Consider the following 27,363-nt stretch of genomic DNA (forward strand, 5'->3'; position numbering starts at 1 on the left):
CTGTACTATGTAGGTACATGTATATAGCCATACATTGCTGTTATGGTTTAGGCCAATCCGGCAACTAAACTCCGCACAGCCGCTCTCTCACTCCTTCCCCAGTGAAGTGGAGAAAAAATATAATAAAAAGACTGAGGGTTGAGAGAAGAACAGAGAAGGAGCACCCACCAACCGTGGTCCTGGGCAAAACAGACTGGGCTTGGGAATGAAGCAAAACAATTTATTAACAGTTACTTGAAAGGATAAAAAGAAACAAAACCAGTTACTTGAGAGGGTAAAAAAGAAACAAAGCCAGATCTTAAGAACAGCACCTTCCCCCCCGCCCCTTTCCTTTCCTCCCGGCTCTACCTCCTCCTGCAGGGGGGCAGGGAATGGGGGAGTGCAGGTCAGTTCATCCCATGTTGTTCCTGATGCTCCTTTTCTTAAAGGAGGAGGAATCCTTACACCCTTATTTCCCTTGCTCCAGTGGATCCCCTACTCACAAGGAAAAATCCACAGACTTCTCCAGCGTGAGTCCTACCCACAGGATGCAATCCTTCCCCATTGGATTGCTCCAGTGCGGGCTTTACCACAGTCTCAAATTCTTAGGGAGTTGTTGCCACTCGCTCCGGTGTGGGTCGTCACACGTCCTCCAGATGCCTCTCTTCCTTGTCGTGCATCCCATGCTTCACAACCTCTCTCAGGCTCAGGCATCTCTTCTCCAACATGGCTTCTCCACGGGCTGCGCGTGGGTCTCTGCTCCACCGAGTCTGTCCTGACTGCCGTCTCGCCACGGGTTGCAGAGGAAAACTCAGCTCTGGCATACCTCGTCCTGTTCCGTCTTCACTGACCTGGTGTCTGTGTGGCCGTTTCTCTCAGATCCCAGTCCTCTCTGGGTGAACTCGGCCTGGTGGGCATCCCGAGAGCGGGGTGCTCCCTGAGTTCCCCAAGCGGCTCTGCCGCCACCATCCTCAGTGGGTGGTGCCGGCCTCGCGTGGGCAGCCCCCGGCCGGGAGCCGGGGAGCGGGGGCAGAGCCCTCCTCCCTTCTCTCCTCACTCCTCAGCAAGGCACCTTTTCCGTTTCCTTTGTCCCAACTTAAATAGGGCAATTCGCAGAGGCACTGAGTGGCTCAACCCCGAGGGGGATGAGATCTGGTGGCCAGAACCAGGTCTGACCCAGTTCCAAAACCCCGATCTGGTGGCCAGAACCGGGTCTGACCCAGTCCCAAAACCAGGAAGGTCACAGGGAGCAAATCCCCTCTCCTGCCACCAGAACCTCTTTACAGCAAACCCGTGACAATTGCACAGTATGTAAATTAAAATGGACAGTAATTTCGATGAATATGATTTTGCAACATGTAGACAAAACGCTTGTCACTTCAAGGTGAAAATCTCATATTTCATTCTACTGATCTGGCATTATTTTTCTCAGCAGCCTCCCCGTCTTTGTTCTGATGTCCTCTTACATGAACTCAGGCGACCTGTTTAACCTCCTTGTTTGTGAGCCTTGTTACATCGTACGTTTCCAGTCTTGTTATTTTCTGCTGTAGAGCCTGAATCAAATCAGAATCAAATCAAAATACCTGTGCTTACATGCCAAAGTTTTTGAGATTGCAAGAGTTAAAAGAAAGTTAAATCTGTGTTTCTTTGTGGTGGATTGGAGTATATCCACTGATGGTGAGGACCAGCAGAAAGGAATTGCCTGAATAAGGTGACAGATATTGGGAGTGATGAAGAGAGTAAAATTGTGGAGAGTCTAGGATGGCCTTTCTTGAGGGAAGGAGACTTGATGAGCTTGTTTGGAACAGGGAGCAGGAAGAGTCAAGATTGGGGCATAGGAGGAGGATGAAACTGTGAAGAAAGAAGATAAAATAGCAGAAGGTTTTTCAAAGATACCCATGACTGAGGCCTGACCCCTTCCACCCACTTTCCTGGAGAGAAGTGAGCCTTCCTTGCTGCCGGCGTGGCCTCTCGTGAGCCATTCTTTCCCGCTGCCTAACTTTCTAGCTCCATTAACAGATGTCTAGGGGGAAAGTTGGGTGGCCCTTGTGAGTCAGATCCATAGAAGGGGATGGGGTTGGATGGTTTTGGGGTTTCTTCGTTTAATTCTAGAAAAAAGATGTGTAATAAAGTTGATACGAAGATCGAAAAGTCAGTCTCCCCATGGTTCAGAAGATGCCAGCATCAGGCTTGCTTTTTGCGATTTTTATTCAACTCTCTGATCTGTGCATTCTTTTACATCAAGTAATTATCAGTTGCATACTGTTTTTTCCACGATCTCTCACTTGTGTTGGGGAAAATATGGGAAGTCACTGAAGCAGTCAGATGCTACTGACAGCTGTGGTAGAAACACCCATGTGGAAACTACTCCTTAGCTTTACAGAGCAGAATTGAAGGTGCAGTGAACAATCTGGAACTCCTCACTGAGCAGAAAACAATATACATAGCTTTGTATTAAAGTGATTTCAGTCTGGAACTGAAAGCTGCAGTGACTTCTGCTTCATCATCTTGGAGGACTGGTAAATTTAGTGGGAGACTTTTCCTCTGATTTAAAAATGCCCTTTTGAGAGATCAGCCCCATGAGTTGTTGTCGTCATTTAATCCAAGCTTATTGCTCTTATAGCATCATAGAATGGTTTGGGTTGGAAGGGACCTTAAAGATCATCTAGTTCCAACCCCTTGCCATGGGCAGAGGGACACCTTCCGTTAGCTTGGATATCTGGGCATCTTTCTGTGAGATATGGCATGCTTTTGATACAGGCTTCAGCTGAAAGAGACCTGTTCAACAGAAGATGGTAGGAGACCTTTAAATGTTTCCTGGAAAGGAGCAATGTAGCTCCATTTATCACTAACTTAGGTGAACAATAACTCATTTCTTCTGGTGAATACACTCAGTATTCTAGGAGCAAATTTAGGCTCAGATTTTTCATGTTGTGATCTGCCTGAAGAAAAAAAATACCCTTTAATTATAGCAGTACCCTCCTGGCAGATGCAGATTTGATGATGCTTCGGTATGGTACCTGTATTCCCATTAATGCATTAAATTTGTATGCCATACGGTGTTTGTTGAATAGTAGTGTTGGAGACCTATTGCCACCTCTTTTTCTAAGTAGCCCATGGTCCATGATTGCTTGAGTGCTTGACTTTGCTGTTAATATTTTCTTTTTGATGCGAAAGATGATCTTAAAGTATACATGAGAACATGTATAGTTATCCTTAAAATACGCATTGCTGTAACCAGAGCTATAAAAACACTTTTACTGTCCTCTCTGCTTATTTCTTTAATGTGTGTGCTAAAGGCTTTTCAGGCTCTCTGCCAGAGCTACTCCCCATCTGAAACAAATACTATAATATGCCATTGAGGAACGGCTGCGTTCTCTATGGGGTCATAAATCCTTTTTTCTTTTTTTTTAAATTTATTTTATTGTTTTTGTTTCCTGTTTTGCAACTGACTTTATTTGAGCAAAGAATCTGTGTCCAAGGAAGGGGGTAAGGTCAGAGTTTTAAAAGAACTTAGAGATGCAGCAAACTGGCAGAAAGGACATTTTCGGGTGTGACGGGCCTCAGTGATGTTAGGGGCCAGGAAAGCCAGAGGAAGGAGCTTGTTTGGTAGCTCAGGTGTGGCAGAGGGGATAACAGCAGCATGACACATGGTATGTGTTTGATGCTCACCTCTTCACCGTAAAGATGCGTTCTCTTACATTTGTAGGATCTACAGCTAGAATATGGTCACGGTCCTCAGTGTGGCTACTTCTTGGGTGCAAATAAGTGAGTAAGCAATGGCATTTTCTCTCTTTAATTAATTCAAGACTGTTTTAATATAAAAATCACAAATGTGTGTCAGACACATTAGCGGAAATGAATGTAGTAAAGTATGTCAAGCTTGTTTAGAGATACAGAACTACAGCACTTTTCAGTATTTGAGGCTATGTTGACCATATTGTCTCTGTGGTGCTGTAAGCTTCCTTTAAGAGCTGTTACCTTGGTCTGCTTGTTAACAAAACGTTCTGCATGAGAAGTCCCACAAAGCACAATTTTACCCCATCTAGAAACTACCAGTGCTGCTCTTTTACATTGCTTTATGCCCTTTTTCATGTTATAGGGTACTAAGAACATTCAGTTATAGGTGCTTCAAAAAACAAAGCTTACCTGTCTGAGCAAAGTCCTTTAACTTCATATTCATAAATTTAATAATTTTGTTGTATTAATCATATTAAATAGTTTTCCATGTAATTCTTCCTTTCCACCCAATTTCTTAATTTACATTTATGCGTGTCAGAATTAGGATGCCTAGCTTTGCTTTGCTAAATTTAATCATATTTTAAAAAATGCAGAAATTAAGCATAGAACATAATATTTTTACACAATCTTTTATTGGGGAAAATAGGAATATTGATATCTTCCGAGATCCTTTTATTTCTCATCCCTGTGTTTTGCCTGCTGTTCTTCCCTGTCTGTGTTGTCAGACAAAGACACAAAACCGAAGAAGTTCAGAATGTTACAAAAATTAACTAGGGTAGAATGAATTTATTCCAATAGTAGTTTAATCCTCTGATTTTTCTTTTTATGATTATGACTTTCTTGGATAGTATGGATTTGTTTTAAATTGGATCAAGCGAAGACAGTCCTTGTTTTACAGTACAGGACCACTGCACTTAATAGCAATACATTAATAAACATATATGAAAGTGTTGTGTAAAAAAAATTAATTTAAAAGTAAAAAATAAAAAATGGAGCTATGCTCATTTATATGTGGATGTTTGATGTATGTTCTGAAAGCCAGCTTGATTATTTACTGATAGAATCGTAGGAGCAGTTGCCCTGGCTTTTGATAATTAAGTTTGTGTGCCACAATTAAACTGTGTTCTTATTCTTATTTAATGCTGAAGGAGTCTCTTAAAATCAGTTGAAGAAGAGCTACATCAGCGGTAATTCTATTTTTTTTTTTCTTTCTTGTGTGTTTCAGTCATCTGTGTGTTGATTTCTTACGTCTGTCACAACTAGTTCTTGTTTGTCCCTATACTTGCTGAGAGGATATGGGAGAGGCTTGGTTGTCTGGATTGCAGCTGTGCTTTTAAGAATAGTGATAATATTGATAAAAAGCTAAAAGACAGTAAAATTCTGTAGAAGAGGTGGTAGTCCTTGAGCTCAGAATTTTTCACAGTAGTCAAGGTAATTTTAATACACTCACTCAGCCATAGTACCTTGTTCATTTTCTTAGGGGACATGTGGCACATTTAGAAGACGATGATGATGCAGATGAAGATGCTAAACAGTAAGTCCTTTCTTGTTGTTAATATAAATACTTAAATATATAAAAGCTGGTTCTTGAATAGATATGATTTAAAAAAAAAGTTTTATGTTCTGTCTCTAATAGCTCAGGATGGCATTTTTAAGGATAGGCATTTAATGTTGTTCCTAGATTACATCCCCAGAAGTTTTCTTGTTCTGCTGATAAACTTGTGATAAATTAGGGGAAATAAAAAATCTTGTTCCTCATTTGATGCAGTTGTCCTTTTATCTTCTATTATAGAACAAAATCTTGGAGTAGTTATATTGAGCCAGTAATTTGTCTGACTCTGGTCCTAGTGTCTTCTTTAGAACTGGTGACTGGATGTTAAAATAAAGCTCATTAAAGATACATAACTTCTTCTCTAGATGGTTGAGTTTGTTCTGCCCACCTTCTCAGCTAGGAGAATGCTTGTATGGGTGCTTGGTTTTGGAATAGAGCTGGCTTCCTTACCACAGAGAGAGCAAGGTTGTGTGACTGCAAAGGCAGTATTAATAGCCGTGTGTTAATTTTATATGAGCATAATTAATTTCCACTGGTATAAGTATTCTTGGGTTCTATTTGATTGACAGGTGAGAGCTGAAACAATTTAAAATGCACAGCCAGTATGTGGAAATTTACGTTCCTAGATAAATCTGATGTAAAGACCAAAAAGATGCCGTTTAGACAGAATTCTTGTTTACTTTCTGTTAATGGGTAATTTTGAAAGCTGTTGTTTCATACCCGAAACCTGTAAAACCTGTGTTATCTGTTGCTGGCATCTCTTAAAGAACCAAATATCTTTTTTTTTTTCTTGAGTTATTTCACTAGTGTTCTTTTATAAGAAAGGCAGTGGTTTTCATCATTGTACTGAGCACGAGGGACAGCCTCCTTCAAGAAGGGTGAAGCTACTGATAGTGTCTGATGTCAGCTAGGTGACAAGTGCATTGAACGTGAGGTTTTTAATGATCAACTTGTCAAATCACAAGTATGTTTGCTGTTTGGCACAAGTGATATTTATAGAAGAAAAATTATTCTTAGTCAGGTTTTAGCAGGCTTTATTCCCTTCCTAATTCCTTAAGAAATTCTTTGTAATTCCTTAATAAGTGGTTGTTTAAAGGCATGTATTTTTAAAGGCATTGATTACACAGTTCATCGATAGTATGAAGCTCCTGTGTCTTGTCTTTGAGAGGAAGAGGTTGATAATACTACTCATTGATTTGCTCCCCTGCACTTGGACCAAGCTGAGAACCCACTTTGCTCATGTCTGGGATAGACCTTGGTGGTGATAACTCAGGCTTCCTGCGCTGTAGGATATAACGGTCCCCTGTAGCTCCGTGCTGCCAGCTCTACTCTGATGGCCTTCAGTGAAGATGCTCTAGGTATCTGCCCTGCTATAAGCCAGCTCAGCTTGGTTCCTCCATCCTTACTAATCTCTGGATGTTTTTTGTATACAGCTCTGTGTCTGGCTGTTCGTTTTTGCTTATTGTTTTTTCTTTTTCCCCCCACTTCTTGCTCTATTTGCAGCCAGTATCATCAATTTCCGTAATGTTCCAGGGCTCGGAACCTCTTGATCCCTGCTGTCTTGAAGTGCTTGCACTGACTTCTTTGTCCAGTGCTTTGAGGTCCTTGATCCTTGCATGAGCTCCATCAGAACTTTCACACAGCATTGACTTTTAGCTGCACTGTCACTGTCGTGTTGCTGTGGATTTTCTTTTTCAGGTTAAGCAAGAAAGAACCTAATAGCTTCCAGAGAGGTTCCAATTCGTCTGACCCTAAGGACAATTACCAATGGTCTTCCAAAAAAAGTCGTGGTGTTTTTTGCTTCTTCCTGTATTTCTCTTGCTCTACAGGGCCTGGCAATTTCCTGTAAGCATAGGGAAATATAGCATGCCTCAGCCTTGGGTCAGACAGGTTCTGCATCTGTGCCTTTCTTCTTGGTATCTCATTTTGAGCTCAAAGATCTGCTGCAATATGTTGATTCATCAGCTTGATCTTGGATGTCTTTCTCTGGAGCCCACTGAAGATTCAAGACTTTTATTTGATTTGTATTCTGTGAGATGGAGCTGCAATTGGAGAGCACATATGACATCAGTCACTTCAGATGGTGAACGAAAACAATGAAGCAGCTCTATGCCTTCCAGTCCAAACTGGTGACTCTGAGTCTGACTGATTCATAGCAGCAGAGAATTCACACACTTTAGGGAATGACCTAAAATTATCTCTCTTCATTTAATAATTTTGATTGTTTTGATATTTCTTTTTCTCTCATGTGCAGCAAAGCTGATGATACTTGAAATTCCTGGTTATGGAAGCTAGGAAAGAAGAAATTATTGGGTCACTGCCCTGCGTGATCAGTGGTGACAAACTGCACATAAACCTTGCTGTTGAAACCAGGGCATGCAGTCTTTTGTACAAACATCTGTCACATTTATGCCAAATCATTGGCTTTTTTGTTTGTGGTTTGTTTTTTGTTGTTGGTTTTTTTTTCAGAGAAGAATATAAAAGACAGTACAAACAGAGCTTGGACACACCTGACTGAGGACTTAAGCTTGGTCCCATGTTATGAAGAGAAGATAATTTCCACCACCATAGCAGCTGAAGTGCACAACACAGCCTAACCCGTTCTCAGATGTTCCCTTCCAGCTTCACTGAAATAAAAGCAACTGATAAGGGTGCCAGGACCGAAACTCCTGAAAAGAATGAAGCAAAGCAGACAAGTTGTTGATCTGTAAACAAGCAAACAGATATCTTAATACTTGGATATTTTCCCAAGACTTTGGAACGTAATCTAAAAATAAGGAAGATATTGTGCAAGAATATCTTGCACAAGAATATCTTGCATATAGATATGCAAGAATATCTTGCATATAGAATATAAACTCGGTGGAGTTCAAGATCCACGGGGCAGCAAGGAAACTATTCAGCAAGCTCTGTGCCCTAGACTTCAAGAAGGCGGACTGCGGCCTCTTCAAGGACCTCATGGGCAAAGTGCTGTGGGAGGCGGCCCTGGAGGGACGAGGGGCCCAGGAAAGTTGGTCCACATTCAAGAAGCACCTCCTCCAAGCTCAGCAGAGGTGCATCCTGATGAAGAACAAGTCGGGCAAAAAGACCAGGAAGCCCGCGTGGATGAGCAAGGAGCTCCTGGACCAACTGGAAATGAAGAGGATAGCCTATAGAGGGTGGAAGCAGAGACAGATAGCCTGGGAGGAATACAGAGAAGCTGTACGAGTGACCAGGGATCAGGTGAGGAAGGCTAAAGCCCTGAAGGAATTGAATTTGGCAAGGGATATAAAAAGCAATAAGAAAAGCTTCTATAGGTATGTAGGGGACAAAAGAAAGTCCAAGGAGAACATAGGCCCCCTCTGGAAGGATACTGGTGCTCTGGTTACCTGGGACACAGAGAAGGCTGAGTTACTCAATGACTTTTTTGCCTCAGTCTTCACTGATAAAGCCTCTTGTCTTACCGCCCAAGCTGTGGAAAGAACTAGCAGGGACTGTGAGGATGAACCACCGCCCACTGTACTTGAAGAGCAGGTTCGGGAACATCTGAGGAACTTGAAGGTGCACAAGTCCATGGGACCTGATGAGATCCATCCGCGGGTCCTGAAGGAACTGGCGGATGAAGTTGCCAAGCCACTGGCCATTGTATTTGAGAAGTCGTGGCAGTCTGGTGAGGTCCCCAATGACTGGAAGAGAGGGAACATAACCTCCATATTTAAAAAGGGGAACAAGGAGGACCTGGGCAACTACAGGCCGGTCAGCCTCACCTCTGTGCCTGGCAAGGTCATGGAGCAGATTCTCCTGGGAACCATGCTAAGGCACATGGAGAGCAAGGAGGTGGTGGGTGACAGCCAACATGGCTTCACCAAAGGCAGATCGTGCCTGACCAACTTGGTGGCCTTTTATGATGGGGTGACAGCATCGGTGGACAAGGGTCGACCAACGGATATCATCTACCTGGACTTGTGCAAAGCTTTTGACACTGTCCTGCACGACATTCTTCTCTCTAAACTAGAGAGGCATGGGTTTGATGGATGGACCACTCGGTGGATAAGGAATTGGCTCAATGGCCGCACTCAGAGAGTAGTGGTCAACGGCTCGATGTCCAAGTGGAGACCGGTCACGAGTGGCGTCCCTCAAGGGTCCGTGTTGGGCCCGGCCCTTTTCAACATCTTTGTCGGTGACGTGGACAGTGGCATGGAGTGCACCCTCAGCAAGTTCGCCGATGACACCAAGCTGTGTGGTGCCATCGACACGCTGGAAGGGAGGGATGCCATCCAGAGGGACCTTGACAGGCTGGAGAGGTGGGCCCATGTCAACCTTATGAAGTTCAAGCAGGCCAAACGCAAGGTCCTACATCTGGGTCACGGCAATCCCAGGCACAAATACAGACTGGGCGGAGAATGGATCGAGAGCAGCCCTGAGGAGAAGGACTTGGGAGTACTGGTGGACGAGAAGCTCAATATGAGCCGGCAATGTGCTCTTGCGGCCCAGAAGGCCAACCGCATCCTGGGCTGCATCAGAAGGAGCGTGGCCAGCAGGTCGAGAGAGGTGATTCTCCCCCTCTACTCTGCCCTCGTGAGACCTCACCTGGAGTGCTGCGTCCAGTTCTGGAGCCCCCAACATAAGAAGGACATGGACCAGTTGGAGAGGGTCCAGAGGAGGGCCACGAAGATGATAAGAGAGCTGGAGCACCTTTCCTATGAGGACAGGCTGAAAGAGTTGGGGCTGTTCAGCCTGGAGAAGAGGAGGCTCCGGGGTGACCTTATAGCAGTCTTCCAGTACCTCAAGGGGGCCTACAAGAAAGATGGGGAGAGGCTGTTCAGGAGGGCCAGTTGTGATAGGACAAGGGGTAATGGTTTTAAAATAGAGGGAGGTAGATTCAGATTGGATATTAGGAAAAAGTTTTTTACCATGAGAGTTGTAGAACACTGGAACAGGTTGCCCAGAGAGGTGGTGGATGCTCCATCCCTGGAGACGTTCAAGGCCAGGTTGGATGAGGCCCTGAGCAACCTGATCTAGTTGGAGATATCCCTGTTCCTTGCAGGGGGGTTGGACTAGATGACCTTTGAAGGTCCCTTCCAGCCCTAACCATTCTCTGATTCTATGATTCTAAGAATGTCAAGTTTTCACAGCTGTATTCCTAATTTATTTAATGGAAATAATTTTCTGCTCCAAAAGATTAGAAACAGGACAGTGTAAGAGTTTTTAAAAACAAAGAATTTAAGATTTTTTTAAAATGCAGCATATTCTTTAAAACATAGAACCAGCAGAGGAAGAACCCTCCTGATGCTTTAGCTTTCTTATTCCCTGCTGATATCTTGTACTGTTGAGCCAGACTATTGAATTATTCTTGCATTAAAAAGTTTTTTTTCCCAAGATTTCTGTGAAAAAAGAAAGTCAGGGAAGAAAAAAAAACCACAAACAGCCTAGACAATAGGCTTAAATGTCCATCGCAGATGGATTTTCCTTTCATGTGTAAAGCTGTTTGGAAGGAGTCAGTGGTAAATTTTTCAAGGAATGGTATTCATCAGTCTTCTTGTAACTCCCCTTTGCCCTGTATGGCCACCTACAGAGGGCCCTTTAGAATAGCTCACTGATACCATAAATCTTTCTCCTCTCAACAAAGTATCAGGCCTGCTCTGCATCTCCCTACTTTTTTCTGCACAAGTGTGTGTCTTATATGAATTCATGTCACTTTGTGCTCTCTAGAGGGGGTCTGTGATACTTGAGTTTTCTGATAGTATCTGTGGTATGCACAGCAATAAAAAAATGTTTAAAAGTATTCATGATGCGGTTATTTGGATTTAATAGTGCTGTTGGCAAGTTAATGGTGTTTATTTGTATGACGTTTATAAAATCCTGTATCCTCTTGAACACTGTAATATGAAGTTCAAAGAGCTACACTGAAGAACAATCTGTTTTGTTTCTTTTATTTATAGTGCAACTATGAAACCTAAAGTGCCACCTCCTTTACCACCAAAGGTAAGTGACAGGGATTTTGTTTCCCAGAATAAAAGGGCACTTAAAATAAATAAACACATTCAGAAGTGTCTAAATGACTGTACTGATGGCTGTCACTTGAGCCATGGCTTGAAGACTTCAATCAAGTTTTCAGTCAAGAGTATAGCCAGGGGCTTGACCTGTATGTTGTTAGTCTTTAACTGCAAATCTGCATGCAGTCTTGCACTGTAGGGTATTTGTCAGTGTGAAAGTGCTGTTTCTGACTAATTGCACTTCTGATACTTTGGAAGGAATAAATTGGGTAGTTAAAAAAATTTAGTACCACACATAATTTTTAATAATGAGCTGCCAAACAAAGCATCTGCTTGCTGACTTTTGGTGTCTGAATGGTGATCTTCGCAGGCATTCCTGGATCAGATTAGGTTTTGCATGCTGCCACTTGAAGAGTAAGTGGATCTTTTCACACTGAAGTTATCTTAATATGAGCAAAAATTTTAAAAAAAGTATATCTTTTTTGTCTGGCTGTCAGTTCTCCAGGCAAAAACTGCAGGTTTGATTACTTTCCCTCCTGCACTAACTATCTTTGCTAACTGAGAAGGGTTTTACAAGCAGCATTAGTGCAGCCAGTGACTAAACAACGTTGCCCTTTGTGGTTACATCCCCTATTTGGGATTCTTTACACAAAGTTCTGACCACATCATTGAATGTTGTGTGGTTTCTACTTAAATGTCTGGTTTGGTTTTCTGTAGTCATAAACAGTGGCGTTTTCACTTCTCCAATAATTGTTTATTGCATGACTTGAATATAATGATTTTGAATTTGTCCTTTGTCAATAACAAGGTTTTCCTTACTGGTATACATTTCCTTCTAGTTTGTTTTTTGAAATAAATGTGCATGGCAGGACATGTTGCTTTATCAATTTACTTGTGAAAATTCCAGGATCCAAATATTGCATGTCTTTTTTTTTTCCTCATTGAGAAGTAGCATGGATGCTTTGAATCTTTTTTCATTATGTTTTTATTATTACTATGTCTTTTTCAGCCTAAATCCATCTTTATTCCCCAAGAAACTCATTCTTCTGAAAATGATAATCAAGGGACAATCAAGAGATGCCCAACATCAGAGAGTCCAGCAAAATCTGCATCTCAGGTTCCACCCAGACCGCCACCTCCTCGGTTACCTCCACACAAATCTAATGCTTTAGGTAATAAAAGTGACACCACAAAGTATACAAACATTTCTTAAATAATCTGATGTGATTTTAGTTCTACATCCTCACCTATGTACAGATTGAAACATACTGTGGTAATTTTTCTGTGGTGGGCCAGTCACAGAAAGTGCATGAAAGCCGAAATGCACAAAGAAAGCATGCTTGAACTCTTGAAGAGGGTCAAATGTACTTTCTAGTAAAGTCACTAACACAATTCCTGCTGATGCCATTGGTGACACAATTGCTTTTCTAAGCTACAGGCTTATAGTATAGTATATTGGGATTGGCACAGTGAAGAAAAAACTTTTCTGTATGTAGCTTTCAGATTCTGGCCCTGTATGTCAACTATTGTTGTCATTTGACATGTCAAGAATACAGTTTTGCTTTGAAAGTTTGCTTTTATATGTAATGAACTGGTATAGCAGGTAATTGTGTTTGTTTACTGTTTGCTCAGGCTGTTCCTTTTACGCTTTTGTTGAAGTCTGATGCTTTGAGAACTGTCCTGGACTGGCTTGTTTTAAGCAAGCTCGATGTCTGACTCTTAATTGATATCTTGCTATCTCTTCCTTGCTACATATTTAGTACTGCAGTTGGTGTGTTACAGATTTGACTATAACGCTTAAGCATCCAGTGCTAAGAAATACCTCAAGGCTATTTATAAAGAATTGATAATTTAAGCATTAGCTATAGCCAAGTTTTTCTTTAGATATGTTAAATACATTTTTCCTTATAACCATGACTGGATCCATTTCCATGCCCACAATAGATTTGTTATATTAATTACCAAAAGCTATAGACTGATATTGAATGTGGCTTTATAGATGGTTATATGTGCACACGTAGGAACGTGCATGCTTTCGAAATAAATTAGGTTATTGGAAAATGTTCTGACATAAGTGGAAATTTTGACTATTCAAAATTGTTTTTAGACTAGACTACTCTTTAAGTCAAAGGTAGAAGAACACATTTTAAAATACAAATCTTTCTAGGTAATGGAGTCACTTCTGTACAATTAAATGGTGAAAGAGACGGATCACCACATCAACAGAACGAAGCTAGAGACACTAATATTTCAAGGAGAGAAAAGAAGGAAATACTGGTAGGTATTAAGCTTCTAGATGTTAGTTTAAAGTTGTCTCAATTGAACTACATGAACAATGAAAAGGAGCGGCTGCACTCTTTAGTACAGAAATGATGCTGGGTGGAATCTTGTTTACTTTGAATCAAAGCACAGTTTTGCTAGATCGTCTAATTGTGATACAGTCTTAAACTGAAGTTTGAGTTGGTATCTGATTTTCTTTGGAAACTAACATAATCACGGATATACAAGATTTACTTGCTTGCATTCACATACTTGAGACACATGTAATAAGAGTGAGATCCTGCAAGAGAGATGTATGTAATACGTTGTACTGAGCAATGACTATTTAGGCAAGTGAGGACATTAAGTAATATACTGCCACCTCATGGCTTACTGGAGGGTTTAGCTGCCCTGGGACAGAGTCGGAATCAGGGCTGTTCCCAAACGAGTCCTCCTCCTATCCCAGGTGTAGATATACAGGCATTTTTGTGTTCAGGGGAAGAAAAGGAGAAATGTAGATTGAGGTCCAGATGTGCAAGCTGTTTGCCTGTTGGCCTCTGCAGCCGTGGGTTTCAGGGTTTAGTAGCTTGGGTTTAGTGTGAGACTTGAGCTACATATACTTACATGAAGTTGCAGTCGTGGAGAGAGTGCAGTTTTACACCACATGTAATCTGATCTGAGCTCAGGAGAAGGACTATTCCCCTTTCATCTCTTCCAAATGAGCTTTTTTTTTCTAGTGGTCACTTTTGTGATGCAAAAGCAAAAGCGGGAATGTGAGATAGGAGGGAGTGGGACATCTGTAGTGTAATGTGAAACTGCACTGTTTGGAGGCTTCTTCTAAGGATGAGGTTGGAAATACTGCTCTTTTGAGAGAAGTGAAAAGGAAATATAGCAGGAACATTGTGTGCATTTTTGTTTTGTTTTAAGGAAGTGCCAGTACTTTGGAAAGTATGATTTCCTGAACTGCTTTGAACTTGGCATTTGAAATTGTGTGTTTGAAGTTTCCTGTGTTACCTGTAAAATACATTTCTTCAGAAGCATGTTTTTACTAGAAGAAATTGGTACTGATACAGGAAAGTGGGTCTAGAACTGATTGATGGAGTTTAAGGCTGCTTGTGATATTGAACAATATTGTTTAAACTTTGTATTGCTGGATGTGGCATTCTTTCAGGCATTATCGTTATGTGAAAATGTTGCCCAATAGACTACACAGACATTCAATGAGGAGATATTAGAGAATTGCAGTAGAGGTTTTAATGAAAGAAAATAATAGTTTATGATGTGTGGTCACTAGAGACATGTGGTTAGTGAACTCATACAGAATTATGAAAGTGTCAGTTGGAAGGGAGGTCTCTAGCCTAACCTCATGCTTAAAAATGGGACTGTAGCCAAAGCTCAACCATGGCTTTCAGGTCTAGTACCTGTGGCACTGGACACAGCGGAGTGTCCCAGTAGGTGCCTAGTGCCTTCCATTTAGCATAGTGTAGAAAGACATGACACAACTGTATTTATTTTCTTAAATCTGCAGGGAGGGTTTTGTATCTATTTCTTATGTAGATAAAAGTATTGGCATATTATTTTCTCCTAACGTAATTATGCTCAATTATTTATCAAGTGATTCTAACAGCATTCTGAAAAAAAATTTTTAGACTTGTATTTTGGTTATGCTGTAGTGTGGGGAGAGAATATGCATGTTCATGCATACGTGCACATGTGAGTGTAATCATACTATTTAACTTTTTATTTTCTAGAAGCCAATTAGTAATGGCCTTCCTCCCACACCTAAAGTTCACGTGAGTATTACTGAGTCATGCAAATGGATGTTGGAAGCAGAGCATGTTTTCTTACTGAAGCTGACATTAGATTTTTTTGAATGTTTGTAGTATCTTTAAAAAAAAATAAACATCAGTATCTCTTAGAAATGTCAAGCCACAGTTATGATATTTCAGAAATCACCCTTGATTTTGTGCTCTTGAAGTAAATTTTGGAAGGGTTTTTGTTTGTTTGCTTCATTAAAAAGTGAATGAGGGTTACTTTCAGTGCAATGAAGATCCTGATCTGAGGACACCATGCCTCTCTGGAATTGCAAATAGCTCCAAGTTTATACTATGTAGCTCCAGGCTTCAAAACTTGTGAAAACAGGATTCCTGGATGTCTTAGGGCTGGAAATAACTTACAAACATCTATGTGCACCTCCATGGCATAAAGTAAACTAGAATTTCATTGCAATATCTGCGCAAGCTTGTCACTCTGCTTTTAGCCAGCACTGTGATCAGAAGATCCAGTCTTTCCTTCTTTCTTGACCATGTTTCTGCCCTCACCACTCTCCTCTGTGCATGCTGGAGCATGCATTCATGTAGTTGTGCTGTGCACCAAATGAGGGGTTCATCTAATTTTAAACTAACCTTTTAGCTATGTTACTCCTAAGCCAGATCAGTTTCTCATCTTTAGATAGGAAAATAAAACTGCTACAAGGATGTTTAAGTGGAAATTATATTATTCCTACCCGTTTTAGAGAAGCAGGACAGGTTGAGGTAGATGTCGTGCTTCAGTTCCTTAGAACTGTAATCTCTTGCATAAATGCACGGGATTGTTCCAGAGCTCTGAATTCTTGATATGTTTAGCATCGTTTATTGAGGTTAATCCTGTTTTGATAAACTAAATATTAAACTAAATGCATGGCCTAGGAGTGCGTACTTTAAACTAGTGGATGACAGAAATTCGGAAGCACTCCTGGCATTGAAAAGAACCATATTGTCATGGGGACGGGGAAATAAGATAGATTCAGTGACTGGAATGAGAAAAAGAGTAGAAAATAGAATAGCTCAGAATGAAGTCATACGTGTTGAACTTTTGCCACAGACTTCAGGGGCAGGCCATCAGAGAATGACTGTGAGTTGCTAATAAAATGAAGCTGTAAAAAGAGACTGACTAAAATAGGAAAACTTCTGAAGTCTTTGGGTATTGAACTGCTCTCTGCATGTTTGTGTGTCTTTGTAGTGCACTAATTTTCTGGTTCTGCTGGTCCCCAGGTTAGAAACTCCCCTCTCTTCCTCTTCACTCATCATGCCTCACCTTTTATTTATAATAAACTTTGTAACCTTCCTGTTAAGTGTTGAAGACTGATTTGGCACATACATTTTCCTTTCTGCCTGCTGTCTCCTTCAGTTGCCAAATAACAAAAAATTGGGTAAGGAAGGGATTCTCCCATGTCTTAGGGGTTACTGGACTTTTTACTATTAGTAAAGTATTTCTTAGTATTTCTCTATTGTGAAGCATGTTTTGCATCCTAACATCACCTGAGAGTCTTGTTTAACAAATACCCTGCCACTGCAAGTAAAACTTTGACAATACCTCAATCTCTTCTGTTCTTTTTCTGTGGTACATCATTGTTCTGATTCTTGTTTGCTTGGGTTTTTTTGACTTCTGGTTCTTAATTATGTTGCCAACTGGTAAGTGTTTTGCATTCTTACTGTCCTCTAAAATAGTTAAATGTCCTTCTACACCAGAGGTGTTGCCAGGGTCAGAAGGGCCTACCCCTGGTATCACGATCACCTCCACGAGGAAGAAAAGACATGTTGTAGTTGTAGGCAGCTCCCTTTTGCTTTTTGGAACAAAGGGTCCAATATGCTGGACAGACCCTCTTAGGGAAGTCTGCTGCTTCCCTGGGGTGCAGTTTAAGGACATGGCTAAGAAACTTCCTAGCCTGGTACGGCCCTCAGACTATTACCCATTAGTGGTTTTTCATGTGGGTGGTGATGAAGCAGCAACATGTAGTCCAAGGGCAATCAAAAGAGTCTTCAGAGCCCTGGGCACAGTTGGTAAGGGAATCTGGGGCACAGGTGTTTTTCTCTCTCCTTCCAATTGCAGGAAGTGACACTGGAAGAAACAGATGCACCCAGTCTAGTAACACGTGGCTCTGTGGCCGGTGTCACCACCACAGTTTCCAGCCTCAGGAGCAATGCATCCTAACCAAGAAGAAGTCAGACAGAAATACCAGGAGGTCTGCATGGACAAACTCTAGCACAAAATGGTAGCCTACAGAGAGTGGAAGCAAGGACAGGTAGCCTGGGAGGAATACAGAGAAATTGTGTGAGCAGCCAAAGATCAGGTTAGGAAAGTAAAAGTCCTGATAGAATTAAATCTGGCCAAGGACATTAAGGGCAACAAGAAAAACTTCTATAGGTATATCAGTGATAAAAGAAGGACTAGGGAAAATGTGGGCCCCCTCTAGAAGGAAGCAGGAGACCTGGTTACTTGGGATATGGAGATGGCTGAGGTTCTGAATGACTTTTTTGCTTTAGTCTTCACTGGCAAGAGCTCCAGCCGCACTGCCCAAGTTGCAGAAGGCAAAGGCAAGGACTGGGAGAATGAGGAACTGCCCACTGTAGGAGAAGATCAAGTTTGAGACCATCTAAGGAACCTGAAGGTGCACAAACCCGTGAGACCTGATGAGATGCATCTGTGGGTCCTGAGGGAACTGGCAGATGAAGTTGCTAAGCTGCTAGACATCGTATTTCAAGAGTTGTGGCAGTCTGGTGAAGATCCCACTGACTGGAACAGGGGAAACATAGCCCCTATCTTTAAAAAGGTGAAAAGGAATATCCAAGGAACCCAGACCAGTCAGTCTCACCTCTGTACCCAAAAAGATCATGGAGCAGATTACTCTGGAAACTATGCTAAGGCACATGTGTCATGGTTTAGCCCAGCCAGCCGCTAAGACACCACAGGGTCGATCACTCGGTCCTCCGCCTCAGTGAGGTGGAGAGGAGAAAAGTGTAACAAGGACTGAGGGTCGAGATAAGAACAGGGAGGGATCACCCACCAACCATGGCCATGGGCAAAACAGACTCAGCTCAGGTGACAAATCAATTTAATTTGTTAACGGCTCAGAGAGGATAACAAGAAACAAAGCCAGATCTTAAAAACACCTTTCCCCCACCCCTCCTTTCTTTCTTGCTCCGCCTCCTCCTCCAGTGGTGCAGGAGGACAGGGAATGGGGGGTTGCAGGTCAGTTCATTACATGTTGTTTCTGCCACTCCTTTCTCAAAGGAGGAGGACTCCTTACACTCTTTTCCCCTGCCCAATGGATCCCCTCCTCATGGGACAGTCCACAGACTTCTCCAATGTGAGTCCTTCCTGCAGGATGCGATCATTACCCGTCAGATTGCTCCAGCATGGGCTTTTCCCCACAGAGTCACGGCTCCGTAGGGAGCTGTCACCCACTCTGGCATGTGGTTCTCCCCAGGCTTCGGATGAGTCTCTGCCTCGTCATCAGTGTCCACCAGTTCATGGAGACCATTCTCTACGACCTCCTTCAGGCACAGGCATCTCTGCTCCAGCGTGGGGTTCTCCCTGGGCTGGGGGTGGGTCTCTGCTCCACTGTTAATCTCCACAGGCTGCAGGGGAGCTGCCTGCTGTCTCACCACGGGCTGCAGGGGAATCTCAGCTCCGGCACACCTCCTCCCTTTCCATCTTCACTGCCCTTGGTGTCTGCATGGCCGTTTTTCTCAGGTCTCAGTCCTCTTGTCACCGAAAATCCGGACAGAAACTCTTTAACACAGTGTGCAGTGTTAGAAAGTGGCATTACTTTATTGCGGCGCCAGGTGCATGGGGGATATCTCCTCCTGGCTGCACCTCTGGCCCCTGGACAGAAACTTAGTTATACACTGCAATCAAGCATACTCATAACGTGTTTACGTAGTCTTTGTTATTCTCTTAAACAATTGGTTCATTTTCTCTTGCTTTACTTGTAAATTCCTTTGCATGCTCAGTTCTCTTCGTTCACCCCTTTCTTTTGGGTCTGGGATGTGTTTAGGGGAGGTGGTCTGTGAGTCGGTGGTCGTGATCTCCCCCTGCCAGAATTACCTTTTCCCTAAGTCACTGCATGGTCACAGTTCAGAGAAACATGATCACAAAGTTTATACGTTCTCTGGGATGTTCCCTTCAAGTTCTGGATAAAGAGCCTCCCTTCTAATCACTCTGGGCAGCTTCAAGGATGCTCATCTTGTTATGTTCTTGAGGTATGTGCAAACCGCCTACTAAACTCTTCATGAAATTCTTGCAAAAGTTTTAGCCCCTTCATTGTTGGATAACACTCTCAGTGAACCTCAGCAGTCCCGGCAAGACAAACTCCTCCCAGCAGGTGCCCCGGAAGCGAGGCGCTTCAGAGCTCTCCAAGCTGCGCTGCTGCAGCCATCTCCAGTTGGGTAGCAGTGGCCCAGTGTGGGCAGCCACCTGCTCGGGAGGCCTGGGGCCAGCCCCCCACCTCCCCTCTCTCTTCAGTGTAGGTCCAGCCTCTGTTAGGGCTCCTTCATTCTTAAATAGGGCATTCACAGAGGCACTGACTGGCTCGGCCCTGGCCTGAGGGGATGGGAAATGTGACCTGGCCAGAGGGCTGACTGGTTTTTGGAGCCAGGGAAGCTTTTTTGTGACTACTTACAGGGGCCATTTCACAGCCCCTCCTGTGCTACCAAACCCCAACACTTAAACGCAGCACAACATGGAAAAAAGACGGTGATTGGTGACAGCCAACATGGCTTCACTGAGAGCAATTCATGCCTGACAGATTTGGTGGCTGCCTACGACAGGATAACAGCATTGGTGGATAAGGGAAGAATAACTGACGTCATCTACCTGGACTTGTCTAAAGCATTTGATACTGTCCCACACAACATCCTTGTCTCTGAATTGGAGAGACATGGATTTGATGGATGGACCATTTGGTGGATAAGGAATTGGCTGGATGATCGCACTCAAAGAGTTGCTGTCCATGGCTCAATGTCCAAGTGGAGGCCAGTGACAAGTGGTGTTCCTCAGGGGTCAGCGCTGAGGCCAGTGCTATTTAACGTCTTTGTTAGTGACATGGACAGTGGGATCGAGTGCACCCTCAGCAAGTTCACTGACAACACCAAGCTATGTGGTGTCGTTGACAGGCTGGAGGGGAGAGATGCCATCCAGGGGGACCCTGAAAGGCCTGTGGGCCTGTGTGAACCTCATGCAGTTCAACAAGGCCAAGGGCAAGGTCCTGCACATGGGTCGAGGCAATCCCAAGCACAAACACAGGCTGGGCGGAGAAGGACTTGGGGGTGTTGGTTGATGAGAAGCTCAACATGAGCCAACAATGTGTGCTTGCAGCCCAGAAAGCCAATGGTATCCTGGGCTGCATCCAAAGAAGTGTGGCCAGCAGGTTGAGAAAGGTGATTCTGCCCTTCTGCCCTGCTTTCATGAGACTCCACCTGGAGTACTGCATTCAGCTCTTGGGCCCTCATCCTACGAAGGACATGGAGCTGTTGGAGTGGGTCCAGAGGAGGGCGACAAAGATGATCTGAGGGCTGGAGCCCCATTCCTATGAAGACAGGCTGAGAGAGTTGAGGTTATTCAGCCTGGCGAAGAGAAGGCTCCGGGAGGATCTTATTGCAGCCTTCCAGTACCTAAAGGGGCTACAGGAAAGCTGGAGAAGGACTTTTTACAAGGGCGTGTAGTGACAGGACAAGGGGCAATGGCTTTAAACTGAAAGATTTTGATTAGATATAATGAAGAAATATTTTACAATATGGGTGATAAAATACTGGAATAGGTTGTATTGAAAAGTTGTGGTTGCCCTATCCCTGGAAGTGTTCAAGGCCGGGTTGGATGAGGCTTTGAGCAACCTGATCTCATGGAAGGTGTCCCTGCCCATGGCAGGGAGGTTGGAACTAGATGATCTTTGAGGTCCCTTCCAACCCAAACCATTCTGTGATTCTGTGTTCTAGGACTTTGTTAATGGTATCTGTGCATGGTTGCTTGTGACTCTGGAGGTTTTGTTCATCTCTCTTAATAACCCAGTCTGGTAGTGTGTTTTTTCCCTGCTACTTTAGGTGGCTTGCAGCACAGGGAGACCTGTTAGATCCTACCAATGAGAGAAGGCTCTGCCTCTTGAAATTCCCCCGAGGCTTAAATGCCTCCATGGCAGCAGTCAGATCAAGCAGCCTTGCCTCAGCCTTTTATTTAATGTTTTTCTTCCCCCACTAGCAACTCAGTTTAATAATTTGTCTGATTCTCAATTGTATCCTTGAGATTTGTTTGATATTTAGAGATGATACCCTTGGGCTCCATTTACCCTTCTGAGGCATTTGCAGCAGCATCTTGGCTCTGCGCTTCCTGGAGATCAGGGCTAAGAACAGCCAGAGAAACATGATTACTCTCTTCTGACTTCCATCTCCTCCTTCTTTCTTATCCAGCTTATCAGTGCAGAGCTCAGCTAGGTCTTAGCAGTGAGCACAGCTTCCCTCCACTGTGCAGCATCTTTCTTCAGTGCATGAAAAGGGTCAAGGAGAATTGTGTAGCTGGTTACAGGAGCAGTAGGAACACTTAGCAGTATTCTAGGAGATTAGTGCTTCGAGTGTCATCTGGTGTATTTTCTATTGAGTGCCTTTCAGTGCCCTGCGCACTTGGAAGGAGGCTTCCATAAAACTGCCGCAAAAAAAAACCTTTATTATTTTTCTGGTTATCATTCCTCCTTCAAATTCCTTACTGCCAAGGGATTTAATATAATTGAAGTTGTGAGTGCCTTGAGGTCACTCTGTGTTGGGATCTTCTCATATTCCTGCCTCACGTGTATCTTTTCTCTTTCTGCTGTTCTTACACCTGGAGAAGGATCATCTCATTGTCTAGCAAGCAGCCAGCTCCCTGCCTCGGTTCTCAGACTTCTGCTGTCGTACTAGCAGTGCTGAAGTCTTTCCCCTTGTCTTTGTGCAATGGGGTCTTTCATGTTTTGCTGATTATCTTAATGAATTTGATTCTTCCCTTGCAGAAGTATCTATAGACAAACTCATGGACTTCATTATAGTGATGCAGAAGTGAGAGATGTCTGAAGCGCAAAGAAGGGTCTAACTTCTGCTGCTTTTCTTTTTAAAGGGTTAATTATGAAGTTGTTAGGTTCTTTTTCTTATTGTACTAAACTGTTTTCAGAAGTGACTGAAATGTGTGCAGACTTTGTTTTCAGCAACTGGTTAAAAAAAATTGTCCGATTGTTAACATGATAGCTATTTGGTTAACTCAGTTTATAGATTGATAATAATTCACAAAGTATTAGTATAAACTGAAAACATTTGCTGTTCTGTAGCTGTATTACAGAGTATGTAGCTTTTTATATTCAGGATGACAACCCTTACCTGACTGGTTCTTATGCTTGATCATCATTTGATAAACGATGACATTTCACTTTACTAATTGTTGTTTACTGCTGCATCATTCCTTTTCTTCTAAGGTACTGTCAATCAGCTCTGTTTCTTAACAAAACAGGATGAGTAATTGTTATGTTGATGTTTGAGGGGAAAGGAGGAAGCCCTGCCTTTTGCTCTTCTGTCATCTTGAAACAAATTTACGAAGTATTCGTATAAATGCCTACAAATGCTTGTGCTTCGCTGAGGGGAAGATGGAGAGATCGATTCTTTTGTAGAATGCAAGACCCTTAATAGACAAACTAAGTTTATTAGAGTTATGTTGAACAAGGAGTGGGATCTTCTACCAGAGGTTTCTCTTTGGGAAGCAATCAATATTGAAAATAAGTTAATTCAAAACAACTAATTGAGAATCTGAGACTAAGATGTTGATTGTTGCATGACCTAGAGTTTTATATTAAATGTCTGAAATATGGCAAGAATAAAGTTTCTCCGAGACTTTCTAAAGTCACAAAATTCAGGAACCTTTTTCAGGTTTGTCACCTTTGTCGTAAGTGGGTGCATAGGCTGTTAGTTTAAGAGCTGATTCCAAAATGCTAATTCTGGTGTGCTTGTTTAGAAAGGTCTTATGCGCAAAGGAAAAATAACTTTAAAAAAAATAAATCCTTTTGTCAGCTTCTTGTGTGGATGAGGTTATTTTCCACATGGCAAACGAATCTACTCTTAACCTTTTGTTACTACTTTAAGTAAAAGTAATCCTATTGGAAATGTCACATTTTAATTTTTCAATGTTTATTTTAAATTGTTTTTACTTCTACAGATGGGTGCTTGCTTTTCAAAGGTTTTCAATGGCTGTCCATTAAAAATTCACTGTGCAACCTCGTGGATAAATCCAGATACAAGAGGTAGTATATTACATATGTTTTACCCGTTTTGTCCTCTCCTTGGATTTTGAGACTGCTGATGAGCAAGACTATTCCTTTTAAAATAGACATATTGTAAAATAGGTTTATATAAGCAGAAGTTCTTTAATTATAGACATATTGTAAAATAGGTTTATATAAGCAGAGGTTCTTTAATTATGCCACTTCTGTCTGAAGCTCAATGTTGGTCTTTTAATTATGTTAAGATATATGGGGTGCAATTTTCAGCTTTGATTCAAAAGAATAAATTACATATCAAAGGTAAAAAAAAGATAATTCTGTTTTGATTCAAGATGCTTCTTAACATTTTAGTCCAAAAGATACCAATCCTAATTTATTTTTAGAAAATCTGACTTTCAGAGATCCTGATTGAGTTTGATTTCTTTATCCTTCACTTGATTTTTTAAATTATTTCCCCACCCTACATCTTTCTGGTCCTACAGGTTTCTGCAACTCTCTTTATTTTTGCATACATTGCAGTGATTTATTAAATGGCCTGATGAAAGGGACAATTGGTAACATTGTACTCATGTTGTCTGCAATTTCACCTTTTGATTATGGGCTATATAGATGTGCTACTGAGCCAGTAAGCCAGAAAATACTTAAGATTTTTAGAAACAGAAATTACACAAGTCAGTCTTTTGCAGGTGACATCTCAGTACGAGTTGTCTGTTTTGCACATATGCTTAAATGCAATCCAAGATATTAATTACGTTCAAGAAGTGGGACACCCTCAAAGTACTGAGAAAACATTCCAGTCAGTACTGCTGCTGAAGTACTCCAAAAGAAGGCTATATGTCACAAAATATATGTATATTTTTTTAAGGCTATACGTCACAAAAATGTAAATTTACCTGGACCTTGTCTAAAGCTTTTAACACGTTTCACATGACATCCTTGTCTCTAAATTGGAGAGACATGGATTTGACGGATGGACCATTTGGTGGATAAGGAATTGGCTGGATGGTCACACTCAAAGAGTTGCTGTCAGCAGTTCAATGTCCAAGTGGAGGCCAGTGACAAGTGGAGTTCCTCAGGGGTCGGTATTGGGGCTGGTGCTGTTTAACGTCTTTGTTGGTGACATGGACAGTGGGATTGAGTGCACCCTCAACAAGTTTCCTGACAATGCCAAGCTGTGTAGTGTTGTCGACACGCTGGAGGGAAGGGATGCCATCCAGGGGGACCCTGAAAGGCCTGTGGGCCTGTGTGAACCTCATGAAGTTCAACAAGGCCAAGGGCAAGGTCCTGCACGTGGGTCGAGGCAATTCCAAGCACAAGTACAGGCTGGGCGTGGAAGGACTTGGGGGTATTGGTTGATGAGAAGCTCAACATGAGCCAACAATGTGTGCTTGCAGCCCAGAAAGCCAATGGTATCCTGGGCTGCATCCAGAGAAGTGTGGCCAGCAGGTCGAGAAAGGTGATTCTGCCCTTCTGCCCTGCTTTCATGAGACTCCACCTGGAGTACTGCATTCAGCTCTTGGGCCCTCATCCTACGAAGGACATGGAGCTGTTGGAGTGGGTCCAGAGGAGGGCCACAAAGATGATCTGAGGGCTGGAGCCCCATTCCTATGAAGACAGGCTGAGAGAGTTGAGGTTATTCAGCCTGGCGAAGAGAAGGCTCCGGGGAGACCTTCTAGCAGCCTTCCAGTACCTAAAGGGGCCCTACAGGAAAGCTGGAGAAGGACTTTTTACAAGGGCGTGTAGTGACAGGACAAGGGGCAATGGCTTTAAACTGAAAGAGGGGAGATTTCAATTAAATGCAATGAAGAAATTTTTTTACAATGAGAGTGGTGGTTGTGGTTGCCCTATCCGTGGAAGTGTTCAAGGCCAGGCTGGATGAGGCTTTGAGCAACCTGATCTCATGGAAGGTGTCCCTGCCCATGGCAGGGAGGTTGGAATTAGATGATCTTTAAGGTCCCTTCCAACCCAAACCATTCTATGATATGGAAATCAATCACCAATTATTCACGTGAATTATTGTTTGTGGTTGTGTCACTGCTGGTTTTTATTCCAATTGTTAGTCACAAAAAAAAAGACTGATCTTGCCTAGTGTCTTAAAACAGCCCTATCCACAAATTTAAGCTACCTTAGCAAGATTAATTTTCCCTGCTTTCAAATGCTTTAACTATTATAGGTTTCTGTTTTCAATGTGTGTAATTGTTTTAAGTCTTTGTTTAGTAAAAAGCTAACTTTTATGAAACACACTTTCCTTAGATCAGTATTTCTAGATTACCTTTTTTGTTGGTGTTTGCAGATCAGTACTTGATATTTGGTGCAGAAGAAGGTATTTACACACTGAACCTCAATGAGCTTCATGAAACATCAATGGAGCAGGTATGTTTCTGTTTTGATATTTCAGAAAAAAAAAATTGACTTTTTTTAGCCACTGAAATTAATGTTATGTAATCTGTAAGAAATTGTCTTTGCTACAGTTACACAGGCACTAGCTACACTGAGATTTACTTTAAATGTTTTGTCTTGAGGATACCTTTCAGTCATGTTTAAGTTTTTTGTAGGCTGAACCATATTTAAGTAGGAGATCTGCATCTATCAATGTGTTGAACTTCATTGTAGTGTGTTGTCCTGCTGTTAAATGATGTGTTAAATAATATGGAATCTCCCTGATACATTTTGGATGAAAATTTCTATTTTCTTTAAAACTTAGTTACCAGATAGACTATTTGCAACAAACATTGTGTTTCAGCTACAGAGAAGCAAGGAGATCCTTTATATGCTGGTTTCAATCTTTTGGTCTTAAAAGCAGCTTTGCTGATGAGACTCGTCTTACTGAATCCCAGTTAAAACTCTGTCTTTGCAGAATCTTATAAATAGTAACTTTTTTGAGGGAGTAGTCGGAAAGGGGGAAATGCCAATTGCTGGCTTTTCTGTATGATGTCTTCTCCAGCTCTTTTGTTAATCTCTGAGACTTGTTTTCTTTCCTACCTTCTCCCTAACTTAGGGAGCTATGCATCTGCCATCAAGATGGAGGAATTTGCAAGGACAGCCTTCACACTGTAAGCTGGAGGCACTGGTGTTTGTTCATCTTTCAGGGTCCAGATGTTGTAGACATGTCCGTTATGTTGAGAAGAAGGCCTAGCTAGCTTGCACTGACCTCCATGTAACCCATAATCACACTGGTACTTGAGTTAACTGGTTTAAACTTAGCTCAGGTACCTCTTTGCTGCTGCATTGCAGTTGTAAAACCTACCCGCAGAAATATCACTAATACAATAATTCTCGTAGGCCAGGTAAACCAAGAAAGTTTTGTTTGCTTTTTTCTCTTGTGTTTGTGTTTGGTTTTTTTTTAATAATTTTATTTTATTTGTTTGTTTTTAGGTTTTTGTATGGGTTGTTTGTTTTGTTGGTTTTTTTTTTTAAATTGGCAAGGAGAATAGGTGTAATGAAACTCATGCTTTCATATTTGTCCTTTGTTTCTCTAAGCACCATGTTCTATAGTGCATTGCCTAGCGAACTTTTAGGGAAATGTTTTAATAAGCACTTAGAGACAAGAAGAGATGCTTGTAAAAACAGCCAGTCATGTGCAGAACAGGAAGAATGAGTGACAGGTCAGTCAACCTGCAAATTTTAAGTGTTGCTGTTCTTCTCTAATCCTTAGATGCAAACCTACTAATTCACAATACGCTTACACAGCTACAGAAGATCAATCAAAACTTGCACATTAAATTTGGATACAGCCAGGCTGGTAGATTATTACCATAATAATGGTGGTTCTTACAGTGTGTTTAGATTATGAGAAGACTTTAGGAATA

General features: G+C 42.1%; 1 protein-coding gene across 7 annotated transcripts in view; it reads left to right on the top strand.

The window, feature by feature from the left end:
- The window catches only part of MAP4K3 (mitogen-activated protein kinase kinase kinase kinase 3), a 103,448-nt gene that overhangs the window by 55,568 nt on the left and 20,517 nt on the right, over window positions 1-27,363 (top strand). For 6 of the 7 annotated variants that reach the window (XM_086631823.1, XM_086631822.1, XM_086631824.1 and 3 more), the window contains 9 exons: window positions 3,689-3,747; window positions 4,869-4,907; window positions 5,201-5,254; window positions 11,194-11,236; window positions 12,257-12,419; window positions 13,415-13,524; window positions 15,258-15,299; window positions 23,491-23,575; window positions 25,848-25,927. In XM_086631823.1, the coding sequence (XP_086487949.1) occupies window positions 3,689-3,747; window positions 4,869-4,907; window positions 5,201-5,254; window positions 11,194-11,236; window positions 12,257-12,419; window positions 13,415-13,524; window positions 15,258-15,299; window positions 23,491-23,575; window positions 25,848-25,927 (675 nt within the window). The remainder of the gene's footprint in view (window positions 1-3,688; window positions 3,748-4,868; window positions 4,908-5,200; window positions 5,255-11,193; window positions 11,237-12,256; window positions 12,420-13,414; window positions 13,525-15,257; window positions 15,300-23,490; window positions 23,576-25,847; window positions 25,928-27,363) is intronic. The other variant, XM_086631826.1, reaches the window with a different exon arrangement.

The sequence above is a fragment of the Tauraco erythrolophus genome, chromosome 2 (assembly GCF_009769465.1).
Source record: "Tauraco erythrolophus isolate bTauEry1 chromosome 2, bTauEry1.pri, whole genome shotgun sequence".
NCBI classification, from domain to species: domain Eukaryota; kingdom Metazoa; phylum Chordata; class Aves; order Musophagiformes; family Musophagidae; genus Tauraco; species Tauraco erythrolophus.